We start from the raw sequence: 15,635 nt of genomic DNA, 5'->3' as shown, positions 1-15,635 counted from the left end.
TTTCAATTCCGATGACCGACAGCTTCTTACGGGCAAACCCCATATCAAAAATAGTGCCGACACAAACCTATGTTAGAAAAATCAAAGGGGGCTCTAGTGGCCGATTAGGTAGGGTCAACAACCCATAGTATAAACATGTCATTGTGGTTGTTTATAAAAAAATACAATTAAGTACGCTAGTTATAAGTAGTAACTGCGACCGAGTTGTTATGCAATTTCTGAGAGGCGTCATTGCACTGCAGGCGAGGCATATTGTTGCGTTGACTTGTGGGATGCGTCGCTCCGCAGTGTATAACGGGATTTCACAACATTGGTCATGTTTCTCAATGAGCTTTGTTGTGATGAGCATCGACGACCGTCACCAACCAATGAGCGGTGGACGACAGTTGCAAGAGGGGGACATTCACTGGACCTTCAATGTAAAAACACCAGACCTCAACTCACTCTCCTCGAGGCTCCGAGCTTCCTCAGATACATGGTTCTTGTCCTAGTTCATGAATATAGTCCAGAAGAAACTTCCTAAAAAATAATTAAAGAATCCAAACCACTTAGGCGTCACAAAGATAATGAAATTGAATGATATTGAGCTCACTAGATTTGTCTCATTGATACAAGCTTTATTTGGCTAAAAGATTGTTAAATTTAAAATTTATTAGACATTCTAATCGGGTATATAAACATTTAAAAAATGGTTTAATTGTTCAATTTAGATTTGACTTGACTTGGATTAGATCATCTTTGGTGTTATTATGTTCTACTTGTCGAGGCCGCTATTTTATCTTTTCATGTTGAAATTAGACTTGTGAGTGATTTTTAATTGAAGTTTGCTGTTATTTGCCTTAAAAACTTATTTAAACATATGTTTTCGCGAAAGATAAGTAGTGAGAGGCATTTTAATCCCGACCGTCCAAATCCTCTGTATCTTTCCATTGGCTACTATAAAACGATCTGCTAGGGCTTTTGTTTTCCGGCTCCGCTCTCCGTCGCTCGCTCAGAAAAGATGGTGAAGGGTAGGCAAGGCGAGCGCGTCAGGTACCCAAAATCAATAACTCGACTATCGTTTCTCCTATCGATCCATTGATTTGTCTTTCCCTCGTTATATGCCTTCATTTCTCTGTCAGGCTGTACGTTCGCGGAACTATTCTTGGATATAAGAGGCAAGCGTCATACATTCCGTTCTAAAAACTTAGGTTTCTGAGCTTCCGTGGTCATTTTTTCTATTTGGATTTCATCGTGCTTCGTATATTGTAGATCGAAGTCGAACCAGTATGAGAATACGTCTCTGGTGCAGATCGAGGGCGTGAACACGAAAGAGGAGGTTGGATGGTATGCTGGTAAGCGAATGGCGTACATCTACAAGGCGAAGACGAAAAAGAATGGCACGCACTATCGCTGCATATGGGGAAAAGTCACTCGACCCCACGGCAACAGTGGCGTCGTCAGGGCTAAGTTCAAAACCAATTTGCCACCCCAATCAATGGTAAGATCGCAGCTACCAAACCTTTTGCTTACCGGAAATTAGCTTCGAAGACGTTATTGTGATTTAAATTTGATTGAATTTGGAATTGGGTGTTTGCATTATAAGTTCTGCTTATTTAGCTGATATTTTTTTTTTTTCAATTTTGTACTTTAGGGCCGCAAAGTCAGGGTTTTCATGTATCCGAGCAACATATGAGGTGAGTCTATTTTATCATCCTCGACATTTGTTCAGTCTACTTTATTAGGTTAGATGCTACTAGTTATTATGCTGTAGGTGCATTTTTGGTTGTCACCAGATTTAATTTTGTAATCAGAAAACTATTCTTTGTTAATCGTTTTAATAAATAAACGATTTACACAAAAGTTACACAAAAATTATATGAATGCTTGTTATGGCAAATGCCTGTGTTTTGAATATTGATCCCAAAGCTTGTAGAAGGTGATCAACGCGACTTTTGAGTTTGTTTGCGGTTACATACGCGAGATTATACATCAATTAGTAATTGCGTGGTGATTAAGTTGATATAAATGAAGTAATGTATAATTTACCATCAAGATGCTTAATGAAACGTTTCTTTTTTTAATTTTTTGTTTCTATACATTTTCCAGTAAGATTTATTTTGCATCAATGGCACAACAATATATAAGTTTTTAATTGGAACCATTCTCTACTCCGTAGAGTGCACAATGTAATATATTTCTTTTTTATAATTATCTTTATTGAAAAATATATATTGGCCAAGTTAATGCCAGAGGAATTCTTTTTAGATACCCATATTTTTTTTAAATAATCTCTATTGATTAGAGCAAGTTTGCCTATGCTTAGTAGCAACATTGAACATGAAAACCCCATGCATTTGTTGATCTCGTGTTGAGTTTTATTTAATAAACCTGCACTTCCTCTTATTGAAAAAGTTGAGTTGCCGTCTCTTTGAATCATGATGTATTTGAATCGTGATGTAGGAGCGCATTTAGGATTGTAAATTGCCAGCTAGTTTTGCCTTAGGTTTACTTCATATATCTTCGATTACGTTAATAAGCAGTAAAAGGGACAATCACATACATAACATTATAATTTTATATATTTATAAAACTGACACCAAACTATCTTCATTTATAGTAATGCACTCAAATATCAAAGGAAACAACAAAAACTTCCATCCTATATTTTGCTTTCACTAAATTGTCACTGGTTTTTAGCATATGCTAATAGACATTTTTGACAGGATGTTTTAAAACCTACCTTTTAGTATTACCTTTAAGAAAGTTTTTGGTAATATTTTCTTGAATATCCCAAAGTAAAACCATCGTCATCTTATATATGCTTATCAAAATACATATCTTATTTAAAAAATATATACCCTGGTAAGTGGCTTATCATTTGACTTATAGTGATTTGAAGAATTGAATTTCCTTTTGTTGATTTCCTCTTTACACTAGAATTATAAATTGGCTAATTATAACTTATAGGCATGTTTTAAACACACAAAATTCCAAGCCATTCATTTTGTTTATAAATTGTATTCTATAGTTGTAGATTATGTAATTTTAAGGGCATTTTTCGTGGCATATCAAAGTTCAACCTATTTTCATGATCATTTCATGGTAGTCTAATACTAATTTTGTCTCGTCAAGGGCATTCTCATCTTCATTGAGAAAAAAACACAGTTTTCATAGATGGCACATCAAGTGAGATCAACAACTTAAAGTATTACAATATCATCCATTATTATTGATACATCCTCACATATATCCCACAATTTAGCCTCTCTTTGAACATATTATTGGCTTCTCCTAGATGCATAAATACTAAATTTTCCCTTTGTTGGCTGTTCCTATTAAGTGAATTTGTAAAATATTATGCATCTTTAGGTCATTACTCATTTTAGAAATCATCAAGCTATTAAATAATAAAACAAATTTAAGAATTTCTAAGGAAAGAATTTTACAATCTCATATGTGACTTGATATAAAAGATCTATTTGTGATGCTAAAAATTATATTTTTAGTGATATATGTAATATATGAGAAGGTGACAGATACATGCATAAAATAGTTAAACAAAGAAAAAAAAAGTAAAGTTTTAATTCGAGAGAGTGTATTAAATTTGAGAGAGTGTATTAAAGATGAAAATAAAAAAATAACTTTTATAAAAAAAGAAAAACCTTTTATATATGAGATATTCAACATAAATATATGAAATAATTTGATAAAATTTTTAATGCAGTTTTTGAAAATACAATCGACTTCATTGATCTTAATATCATTTGTAATAATAAATTTTTTTATTTTACCATCACATTAGTAAAAAAAAAGTTGAGGCTTTAAAGAAAACCAAGGGTGGAAAGTTTGTAGTGATGGCATCCCAATAGAAGTGTGGAAATATTTCAGAGACATGTGAATTTCTTGGCTTGCTAAAATTTTTAATATTATTTTAAAATTTAAAAAGATGACGAGTGAAGGAGTATTATTTTGGTTTCCATTTTGAAGAGTAATGGGGATGCACAAGTGTGTGCAAGTTATAGAGGAATTATGTTAATCCTTGATACATTAAAATTATAGGAGAGTAATTAAAATATATATCAAGAAGTGATACAATCATTTCTCATAATCTCTTTGGAGAGTAAGGAGGATCTTCATATAATTTTTATTTATATAGAACAAGCTTATGATAAGACTCCTAAAGAAGTTATTTAGAGAGTTCTAGAAAAAAAAAAAAAAACGTGTTGATATGATTTATATTCAAGTCATCAAAGATATGCATATTGAAGTTGTTACTTGTGCTCAAATAGGAGGATTAGCCGAGTAATTTTCTATTCTAGTTGGATTACATAAAGAATCTGTTTCTTTTCCTTTAGTTATGGATGCTCTTATTGTACATTTATAATGGTAAGGTCGGCCCAAACTTGAATTGTGGAGGTATACTTTAAAGTTTAAAGACCTTCGTGAGGTGGATCTTAAATTGAATACATAGAATGTAATTTTGGTAGAGTATATCTAGCGACGAAATTGTAACAAGGAGTGATTAAATCATTAAAAGGGCAAGTCTACTATGGAAGCTATAGGTTTCAAATACATAGAATGTTATTTTGGTAGAGTATATCTAGCGACGAAGTTGTAACAAGGAGTGATTAAATCAGTAAAAGGGCAAGTCTACTATGGAAGCTATAGGTTTCATGGCGAGCGTAAGGAGGATCTACATATGCTTTTTATTTATTTAGAACAAGCTCATGACAAGTTTCCAAAGGAAGTTTTTGATAAATCACTTTGGATTTATGCCAGGTAAGTTTACTATGGAAACTATAAGTTTGCTGAAGAGAGTAAGAAGGATCTACATATAATTTTTATTAATTTTGAGCAAGCTTATGACAAGGTTCCAAAGGAAGTTTTTGAGAGAATTTTAGAAAAGAAAGCTGTTGAAATAACTTATATTCAAGTCATTAAAGATATGTATGCTGGAGCTATTACTTGTGTTAGAATAGAAGGATGTTTAACTAAGTATTTTCCTATTTTAGTTAAATTACATTAGGGATCAACTTAAAGCCCATATCTTTTTGCTCTAGTTATGGATGCTCTTACTGGACATTTACAATGGTAAGTTGCATCTATGAAACTTGAATTATGGAGGTATACTTTAGAGTTTAAAGACCTTTGTTTGAATAGATATAAAATTGAATACATAAAATGTAATTTTAGCATTAATTTATCTAGAGACAGTTGTAATAATGGGTGATTAAATCATTAAAAGGAGTGAACATTTTAGATATCTTTGGTCTATTTTCAAAGTAATGGTGATATAGATGAGGACGTTATTAGTAGAATTCAAGTTGGATGGTTGAAGTGGAGGAATGCATCCGACCTATTGTATAATAGAAAAGAATCGCTTTGACTGGAAATAAAATTTTATAAGATGGTGGTGAGAATTTGGAATGCTTTAAGTTGCAGAATATTGGTCTATAAAAGAGAAGCATAAATCTAAGTTAAGTGTTGTTGAGATGAGAATGCTTAGGTGGAGGAGTGACTTTACACATAAAGAAAAAATGTGAAACGAATATATCTGTGAAAGGGTTGGTGTAGCTCCAGTGGCAAACAAAGATTAGAGAGTCATCTTAGATTGTTTGATCGTATTAAACGTCGATCATCTGATACCCGATTAGGATTGTAGATTTTTAAGACTCGACTTATGTTAAGAAAGGTAGAGGCAGACCTAGAAGACACAATAACATGTTATAAAAATGATATTAATTTATTAGAATTAAATAAAAATATGATACTCAGTAGGGCATAATGAAGAAAAAAGATTCATGTAGCTAGCTTCACTTAGTGGGATATAAGCTTTTTTTGTTGTATTATATGTGACTTGATACAATTTCTAAACTTAACAATATGATTTTAAACATTTAGTAACTAAATATTGCTCCGATATGATAAGAGCTTTGGCCATCTAGCCACTTCAATTAAGAAAGTCTAGAATATGTTTTCCCCTAACTTGTAACAGAAAAATATTGAATCAATGAGTGAAGTAGAAAACTCTGTTCAAAGGGTAAAATGACACGAAGTTGATTTTGCTGGCTAGGGGACGACTTTGAGTTTGAAGATGGCTTCAAAGGTTTCATGATGAATTCCGTTGAGAAGGAGATAGAGCGGAGACGGCTCTTAATAATTCTTTCTATGACTTTTTTTTTTTTGGGAGAGGTGTCTTGTGATCAATGATCTTTGGCTTTGGGAGACATGAGCGGGATATTAAGCGGCTCCATCTTTGATGAATTTGTTCGTAGGTAATTGGGGCAAGGGAAGGGCTACGACAAAGACACGTGTGGGTATTATTTTCCCCTTAGCATAGTTTCAAGGCTTGCTTGCTTCTCAATTTCGAGACTTGTGTGTCTTCTTTGTTTCCCCGTGTTAGAATCTAATTTCACACTGAAGATTCAGTCATGAATTTTGAAGCGTTAAAACATGTGTTGGTGTGTGTCGGAGTTATGTTTGTGTCCAACATTTAATGAAACCGCTTCATAGGAACTTTTAGAAGTATTTAATATTGGTGTAAGTTTCTTTGAAAAGAAAGATTTTACGTTTTTATTGTGCTATGATTCCTGATAAATGACATTAAGGTCTAGTACTTTTCTAGATTTTGATTAGTTAAAATTTATTCAGTGCAGATGTTGCATTGATAGGATAGTCTTTCGTGGCCTATATGATAGCACTGCCTACATACTTGGAGAATTTTCAAACATTTTAACATTAATATGGTTGCATTATAGCTTCTTTTCAACACTTGCTTAGAATTAAATATTATAGGTGTGGTGATCTTGATAAAAAAATAGAATCCCTAACCTAGTCAGGAAGTACTGCTACCAATGACACTGCGGGAGACACATGCTTTTTGCTCATAGATAGACAGCATTTGGTTTAGGGGCATTTATATATATACCACCCACTTATTATGTATTTACAGATGTAAGACCTAAATTTTACTTTTTTGCATTTATACCACCCAATCTTTCATATCTCATAAAAAAATACCATTATCTTAACTTTTAAAATAATGCAACGCGCCCTTCCATGCATAGTTAAGGTGGCATGCATGTAAAAATTAAAATATAGGTTTTGGTTGTGTACATAGATAAAATTTGAGTGGTATGTATGTAAAATATTTTTTTCTAGCTTTATACTTGTTTCATGCTCGCACAACTGTTTTCCCAAGCTGCCTTTAAAAATTTAGAATTCTGGGAGTTTTTGGGCAAGGACATGGGCTTAATACTAATACTCTTTCATTTCTTGAAAAGCATGTATTATAATAGCCTCAGATTTTATGAATTCTGCTTTCTTTAAATCTCTTACAGAATATGAATAATACAAGGAAGATTTGCAGGCATTCCACTCAATTCCTGTTTATTTACGTATCTAACTAAACGTCAATTTTTTACATACCGCCTTGCTTTTCCTATGCATGAAAAGCCGTATTTAACCTTTTTTTTTTTTAAAAGTTAAAAAGATGGCATTTTTAATGTAATATGAAAGATTTGAGTGATATTAATGTAAATCGTGAAATTTATTTTAAATGTAATATGAATGATTTGAGTGATATTAATGTAAATCGTGAAATTTAGGTGTTAGATATATAATGTTAGATAGGTTAATACGTAGGAATTTGGTGGTATGGAAATGTCCCATAATACAATGATATTCATGTTATTATAAATATTAGTCTTAGTATAAGAACATAAAGAAGGCCTCAATACTCACAACACACTGATGAAGAACTCAAAGAATAGATATGCAATTATGTTATTTGTTGTTTATCATTATATATTCTTTTTTTATTATTCGCCAAAAAAAATGATTTTTTTATCGTCTTTTTGCTAGGTTTCTAAGCTTATTGCAAATTTGGGCAGTTGTACTTTTTCTAAATACCTTTTTTAATTTTGCCGTCCAGGTGTAAAATCTCCATGTGCTGTTGCGGTTGAAGCTGTGGAGAGTCTTTGGATTTAGCTTTATATTAAAATTGCAAAACTCTTTATTTTAAAATTTGTTGCCTACTGTTTGCTTAAACCCCCCTTCAATCTCTTATTTTATGTTTATGGTTTTTTTTGGTCTCATGTTACTTAATGCTTGTCAGTTACGCAGATATTGGTTTTATCCAAATTTAACTTTAGAGAATTTCAGTGCATTTAGACATTGAGACATTCAAATTAATATTTTTTATGACTGGGATTGAATACAGGAAATTACAAAAGTTTTAGGTATTTATTTGAAATTGATACGGAAGTTTCAAGTAAATAATGTACGAAGAACATAGTGCAAACCACCTTATTTATGCTGTTTTGGATGTGATGTAAAAGATTTACATAGGAATTAGGTGCTATGAGCATTATAATTTCCTCCCAAGCATAAATGATTTGAAAATATTATAGTTATATGATAAATTTAAAGGTCACTTGTATAATTAAGGAAAATATTTTATTGTTATATTTTGTGGTGGAGTTATGAAGTTATTGCTGGAAAAACGATTGTTTTATATAAGTAATTTGAACTCTAAAATGTCTGGAGCACAGCACAAATGTTGGTAATGAGAGTATATAAAAAATTTTGCACATTAGTCTCCCATGGTAACGATAATCACTAAAATACACAATTATCTACAGAGAGGATTGCTTTTCTTTAACATCTGAAGCAGATTTATCATCTTGGCGTTTGTTGGAGTTTTTGATTTTTCTCAAAGCTCCTCTGAGTCCCAACACAATAAACAGATTTGTGAGAGTAAGCAACGACTCAGCACCGCCATGCAGCCAATCAACATTAGCTAATGAGGTTCCATACTTCAGCTTAGCTGCAACAGTGCAGCTTCCTTCCAAGTTAGAGAAGAATATATAAAATAGGGGCTTTTACATACAGACCATTCAATTCTTGTGTATTTGCATATCTAACACCTAAAATTTTAATTATTACATGTATATAACCCAAATCTGTCACATCACATAAAAAAACATTGCCAATTCTAGCTTTAAAAAGGTGAAATACAGCTTTTCATGGCTAGGGAAGATGTCATGTTTGTAAAAATTGTGTTAGATGTGCAAATACAAAAGAATGGAGCGGTATGTATGTAAATCTTCCTATAAAATAAAAAAAAAATGAATCAAAGTAGGGTTCAGAATAAGGAATTTTACCATAAATGCCAGCGGGTACTGAGTTGATCAACAAGAAGCCATGGAACATGAAGGGGAAAAGGTTAGCTGATGTAAAATAACAAAAAACAGAAAAAAAAAAAAAAGACAAATAATATATATATATATATATAGATCTACTAAAACTCCGTAAGGATCTTCGAATCTCTCTAAAAAATATTGATGTTATTTATAGCATACAGAATGAGTGAACAAAGTCAATACTTCCTTTAAACAAACAAAGGGTCGATCTTATTGTAGGTTCAAACAATCAACAACCTCCATTTGCTAGAACTTGGTGCTTTTAATGTCACCTCTTGTGGGGTAGGTATTGCACCAATGCCTTCACGTGCATTTTGATGTAATTTGAAGTCTCATTGGTCCCTTGAAATGTGCCAAACTTGCCCCACTAGCACTTGATACAAATTTGTTTTAGGGAATTTGGCTCCATCTTGCTTTTATGGAATCTCATTATGGTCTCAAATAATCAAGAAAATAAGCAGTTGTAGGTGGACACAATGGGGTTCCAAGGCATCATCAACCTTTATGTATGTTCTTCATAGCTAACTTCATTTCACTGTTTTAATTAATTTATAATATATATCATTATTCTTTTCAGGAAGGTGTAAAAAATATTTCATGTACTATTTAATGGGGTCATTTTAGTCCCAGTGTCCATAAAAAATGTCAATTTAACCCCATATTCTTTTAATAGGGGCTAAAATAGTCATCTGCGTACTATTTCAACACATTAAAAGAGTTTAAAAACTAGTTTGTCACTTTTATAGACTACGAGATTAAAATGAACCTCAACAAAAAGTTAGGGGAAATTTTGACATTTTTCTCTTAATCTATTCATTATGCTTTCTTGAAAGAAATAGTCTTTAAAACTCATTCCAAATTTGCTCAAAATAACATATCTTACTTGCCTAATACAATCATATTCAACTTATTATCCTTGCTTTAATGTGTCTAACATCATCAAAATCTCAAATTTTCTCCTTCAAGATACTCCTTTTGCTTTGCATCACATCACCTTTGTATGCTAAATTCTTTATAATCATTGTCTGAGTTAAATTTACTTCATAATAGACTTTAGGTAGTTTATTTATTTTTCTTAATAACACTTTAACCTTCTTACTGCACCACCAATCTCCTTGTTTATATACAGTCTATTTCTAGACTCCTCTAAAACTGATATGACAACCTTTTCAAACGGTTAGCCATTTGTACAATAACACCTTAGGCTCAACATAGAGATTCAATAATTTACAATTTCCCAAATTTCATATTCTAAGCATTATGTCTTAAGAATATGATTTATTTTATCATTTTCTTACACTCGTATGTTATGCATATAGACATAACAAGTAATTTATGTCATGTGATCAATCATTCTCCAAGACTTTAACCTTAATCTTTGTAAAACTTTTGTTCCCTTTCCAAATAAAGGGAACTAAATTTCTAATTTATTGACTCCGTCTTCAAAGTAACAAATTGCTCTTCTCCTTTCTCATAGTATGTGATTGGTATTACAAGAAAATGCAACCATAAAATCAAGTATAACTTGCACCACATCAATTTTTAATCTTGTATTTCATACCCACAAGAAATCCTCTTATAGCTCACAATGCTCTAATCTATATAAGAATAAGTTCTCATAGCCCATCCATGTCATCCTAGAATTGACTTTTCAAACCATCAACTAACCAAACTTGATGAGCAAATACATTAACAACATTTATAATATCCTCATAATGATTAATTAACTTAATAGCAATCACTCTAATAATAATATTATTCATGTGAAACATTTAATCTTTCAACTCTATATGCCCTACCACACTTACTCTAATACTAATTTTGAACTTCCCAACATAAATTAGTTTTGCTCTATTGAATTTCATTTCCTATAAATAAGCAACATTGATTATTCTTCTATCATTTACAATTCATTGTAATAGTACCTATGTTCATGCTAGACACATTGAGTTCCTGTAACACGTGTGGATTGAAAGTAAGAAGTAGATCAAAATTTATGTTGTACAAAAAGGATTTAGGTAAATTAGAATTATTAGAGGAGCAAAATTAATCTATCCAACCCCATATAATTTAGATAAAAGCTTACAATAATGATTAAATTAGCAGAGCATATATCAGCCAACAATTTTATAGAAATATAGTGATTAAAAGTGAAGGAATCTAGTGATGAATAATAAGAACAGACAACTAAACTTCTTTACAAGTATAGATAAAGAACAACCTTCCTGAACTCAGGACATCGAGATTAACAAGTATGAAATTTTTTTTATCAGGATGGGTCCAAAAATCATAAAATTTGTTTTTAAAAGAATATAATCTACGGACAAACAATAAAAAATATTTATTACATTCATCTTAGAATAAATTTGTTAAGTCCCCTATAAAGTGGATTGAAGCCAAACTCTTAAACATCGAGACACCTTTTGGTGTAATGATGGAATTTCATTAGGAACTCTAAAATTAAGCATGCTCGTCTTGGAGCACTCCTAGGATGGGTGAACTCCTAAAAAGTAACACCATTGAGGCAAAATCGTGACGCCACGATGTCAAAACGGACCATACCTTGATGGGTGGGAGTTTGGGTCATCACAAATAGTATCAGAGCATTACACAAGTCAAAAGATGGCAACTAAGTGCCATACAGAACAAAGTGCTACACCATGGAAGTCATCTCTTAGACCTTGAATGGAACAAGGTGCTACATGGTGAGAGCCACCTCTTGAATGTTTAGGGGCATCTCTAGAGTGCTATCTGCATGGTCGTTGATTATGGGTATAATGAGGACGTCCAATACTTTAGTGGGGGGAGAATGTGAAATCGCTTAAGTAGATTGAAGCCACACTCTTAAAAAATCGAGACACATTTGGTGTAATAGTGAAATTTCATTAGAAAATCCAAAGTTAAGTGTGCTTGTCCTGGAGAACTCCTAGGATGGGTAATCTCCTAGAAAGTTGGGCAAAACCATGAGGCCACTACGCCAAAGCGGAAAATACTTTAATAGGTGAGAGTTGGGTCTATCATGAAATTCAACAACTTCAAGATATATCCGACCTAATTTTTTTTTTCCTTAGCAGTACCATCCAGCAAAAACGATACTAAAATAACCAAGAACAAACATTCTAATGTGCAGTCATGCATAGAGATTGCATAGAAAAAGAATAAATCAGCACAAATTACTCAATTCTTATGTATTTTACATTTTACACACATAATACCCAAATCTTTAATATCAAAAATAGCACTATATGTATGTAAATGTGAAAGTTTAGGTGTGAGATATGCAAATACATAAGAATTGTGTGCCACATATGCAAATCTCCTAAAAACAAATTGGAAACTAAAAGAAAAAAAAGGCGAGCAAAACAAAAACCCCTATTATTTAGCAGAAGCAGACAGCATAAACAAGAAAGTAAATTATCAAAAAAGGGCGATTCAGCACTCATATCCATACAGAAGTAGAAAGAAAAGAAATGAACATACTTGTGGCGCCGACAAAGGCGAGCAGGAAGTAGAAACCGAAGAGAGTGAGCTTGGGGGCGGTTTTTGACCTAGTGATGTAGTACAGGAAGCCGAGGTAAGGGAAGAGCGAGATGGCGAAGAGCTGGGAAGCTATGCTCTGTGAATCGACTGTCGGAGACCACGGATCGGTGGGTAGAAGCCCGCATAGAACTTTGGAGCTATAGGAGATATAAGTAGGGTTTGCGGCGCTTCGAAATCGCCCGTTTCTTCTTCTTCCTCTGGTCACGAGGGTTCCGATGAAAGAGCGTTCTCTCAGTAGATCGCGTGGCACACAGGCGAGCAGCAATCTGCAGGGAAGGCTCATTTCTGTCTGTGCGCAATGTGGAGTTCTCTATCTTCTCAGGATATATTATGTACGCATTTACCTGCATACCTTGAAGATTTATTTATTTACATCTGTAACCTTACATTTTAATATTTATATCAATACCTCTTTATCTTATAAATGAAAATTAAGTATTTAACTTTTTATAAAACGAGTTTAGGATGAGCGATAATTTAATTTAGTGGCATCTACATATCTAACATTTAAAGTTTAATTTTTTAGGTTTAAACAAATCAAATCTTTAATATATCATGAATAATACCTCCATTTTAGCTTTTTAACGGTAGGCATTAGGCATTAGAGTTGTAAATAGACAGGAATTTAGTGGTCTCCATGTAAATCTTTCTTTAATTTTATATGAGATACTTTCAATTTAGGGGCAATTACATACATACCGCCCAATTCCTATGTATTTACATATTCAACAACTTGAAGCATTAATTCTTACATTTATACCATTCAAATCTTTCACATGACATTAAAAAAAAAAATACCATATTAACTTTTGAAAAGTGAAATGCATCTTTCATGTATAGTTAATGTGGTAGGCATACTTACCACTTAATTCTTATGTATTTACATATCTAACTAAAACATACCACATTTCTTATGCATGAAAAGATGTATTTCATTTTTTTAAACTTGAAAGTGATATTTTTTATGTGATATGAAATATTTAGGCGGTATAAATGAAGAAAAATGAAGTTTAGGCTTTGATGTGTAAATACATAAGAATTTGATGGTATCTCCAACAAATTCTCTTGGCTGGGTCAAATATATTATAGATAAAAGATTTATTTAATATTTTCCAAGCTTTGCAATTTATTCTATTTTCATCACAATACTTTGCCTTTTTATAAATGTCTAACAAATCTTATTGTTTGCTATGCAAGGCTTTTGCTATTGGCAAAGATATTATTTTACTTGGAGTGTAGGAATCATCATACTAATATTTCTCTGTGATCATTATTAGGGGTGGGTTGTTCAATCTCATTTTTATTTTTTATTTTTTCTTTTTAAAACATGTTTGTTTGGTGAGTTTTTTTTTTATGTATTTTATTTCTTTTGTATCTAAAAATAAATTAACATATTTCGAAAACACTCAAAATAACATTTAGGTGTTTTTGAGTATTTTTAACAACAATCATATCTTAATCAAATAAGCCATACATGTTCTGCTTCAAACTAAAAATAATAATAATAATAATAATAAAAGATCGCAATTAGTTATCTGACACCGTATGTCGAGTTTCTTATGATTGTTCTCCTATTTATTTATTTCTCCCCTCCACACATGTCAACTTAGGGTCTGTTTGACGCAACCCGCTTGGTGCGGCTTGGGCGCGGTTTATTAAACGCACCTGCAAAGCCATATCGCGATCCGAAGCTGGATTATTCGACGTTATATGGTAATTTTTCCTTTGATGTCCTTCGTCCTGCTCGCCCTCAGCCCGTAAGCGATCTGCCTAGGACTTTTTTTCCACATCTTCTCTTTGCTCGCTGACACATCTGGATAGGGTTATTTGCCGACGTTTGCTTCCTTCTTCCTTCAGTATCCTCTCCCTTAAATCTTTTCTTTGTGAATTTGCTCTATGAGTCGTATGGTCTGCGCAAATATATATATTTTTTTATTTTCACATACAAAGCACAGGAAACTTACTTTTTTTTTTCTTTTTTCTCGATGCTACAACTCCATTTTTACATACAAAGCACTGTATGTTTAGTGATTTGTTTGATAGGTTTGTGATCTTTGGTTGATGCATACATTTCGTTGGTTTCTGCGTTGGTTTTGTTTTTAGGATTGATTACATACCTATCAAACAAGTCCTGGTTTTGACATTCTTGCTTCCTGCTTCCTACATTGATTTGTGATATGTCAATGCGAATTTGAGAAATAGTTGGAGCAATATATGAATAAGGCTTTTCGGTTGTTGTTTAGTTGATTAACATGGATTGAGATTTTTTCATAATTTTTTATATTTGAGTGAAAATATTGAGAAAATGATATTAGAGGCCTGAGCATTTGTTAGCATCAAGATTTATACTGTGTACATTATAAAATTGGATAGAGAATCAAGCTGGTCTTACCAACAATCTTGTAGGTTCTCCTTTTTCTGGTGGGACTTTATACTTTTGTTGGACCGATTGAAAGTTAGTGGTCGGTTGGAGACAACCAGAATAACGGTCGGCCGAGGGGTGTCGCCGGTCGATGGGTGATTTGTTGGAGACATTTATAAGATTTTAGTAATGCATAAGAAAACATATAAATATGCAAGAATTGAGTGGTATATATGCAAATCTTCCATGTTTCAGGGGCGGTTGGCCAACTGGTGGCCACTGAAGCAGAGGTGTTCGCTCGGCAATGTGACTAGAGAAGTGTTGTGGTCGATGAACAAATATATAGCAAAGCATTGATCGATAAATTAGCTTGGATTTAACCTAGATTTTACCTGGCACTCATGCTTGGACAACAAAAACCCCAGATTTGTCAATCTTATAGTGATGCTCCATTGCAACAAGGAAGAGTGAAAGGGTCGGAGGTAGGTTGTTGGGAAAATAGGTTGAGCAAATTATAAATACATATATATATATATATATATATATAT

The 15,635-nt window shown here is 32.6% G+C and overlaps 3 protein-coding genes across 3 annotated transcripts in view; 1 reads left to right on the top strand and 2 right to left on the bottom strand.

Moving 5' to 3' along the window:
• Positions 1-923: 923 nt before the first annotated feature.
• On the top strand, positions 924-7,939 carry LOC110025659 (60S ribosomal protein L35a-3). The gene is made up of 5 exons (XM_020726248.1): positions 924-1,032; positions 1,122-1,157; positions 1,252-1,480; positions 1,634-1,676; positions 7,916-7,939. Exons 1-4 carry the CDS (start codon positions 1,001-1,003, stop codon positions 1,673-1,675), a joined length of 339 nt encoding a protein of 112 aa, XP_020581907.1. The 5' UTR covers positions 924-1,000; the 3' UTR covers position 1,676; positions 7,916-7,939.
• A 541-nt stretch (positions 7,940-8,480) lies between these two features.
• Positions 8,481-13,050, bottom strand: LOC110025644. The gene is made up of 3 exons (XM_020726229.1): positions 12,666-13,050; positions 9,147-9,164; positions 8,481-8,809 (listed from the first exon to the last, which is right to left on the bottom strand). The coding sequence occupies exons 1-3, from the start codon at positions 13,006-13,008 to the stop codon at positions 8,619-8,621; spliced, it is 552 nt and encodes a 183-aa protein (XP_020581888.1). The 5' UTR covers positions 13,009-13,050; the 3' UTR covers positions 8,481-8,618.
• Positions 13,051-13,052: 2 nt separating this feature from the next.
• LOC110025643 (protein ROOT PRIMORDIUM DEFECTIVE 1) overlaps positions 13,053-15,635 on the bottom strand; it is a 24,735-nt gene continuing 22,152 nt past the window's right edge. The window contains exon 2 of the mRNA XM_020726228.1: positions 13,053-13,069. The gene's annotated coding sequence lies outside the window, so the exon portion shown is untranslated. The remainder of the gene's footprint in view (positions 13,070-15,635) is intronic.

This window comes from Phalaenopsis equestris, unplaced genomic scaffold (genome assembly GCF_001263595.1).
Source record: "Phalaenopsis equestris unplaced genomic scaffold, ASM126359v1 Scaffold000320, whole genome shotgun sequence".
Lineage (NCBI taxonomy): Eukaryota > Viridiplantae > Streptophyta > Magnoliopsida > Asparagales > Orchidaceae > Phalaenopsis > Phalaenopsis equestris.
The sequence above is the reverse complement of the archived record's forward strand: the minus strand, read 5'-3'. Positions and strand labels throughout refer to the sequence as shown.

Excerpts from the sequence above, each read along its gene's own strand:
- LOC110025644 (XM_020726229.1), bottom strand. The coding sequence starts at position 13,008 with ATGAGCCTTCCCTGCAGATTGCTGCTCGCCTGTGTGCCACGCGATCTA.
- LOC110025659 (XM_020726248.1), top strand. The coding sequence starts at position 1,001 with ATGGTGAAGGGTAGGCAAGGCGAGCGCGTCAG. Across the intron at positions 1,033-1,121 it reads AGGCAAGGCGAGCGCGTCAG|GCTGTACGTTCGCGGAACTA; the intron begins GTACCCAAAATC and ends TTTCTCTGTCAG. Across the intron at positions 1,158-1,251 it reads ACTATTCTTGGATATAAGAG|ATCGAAGTCGAACCAGTATG; the intron begins GCAAGCGTCATA and ends CGTATATTGTAG.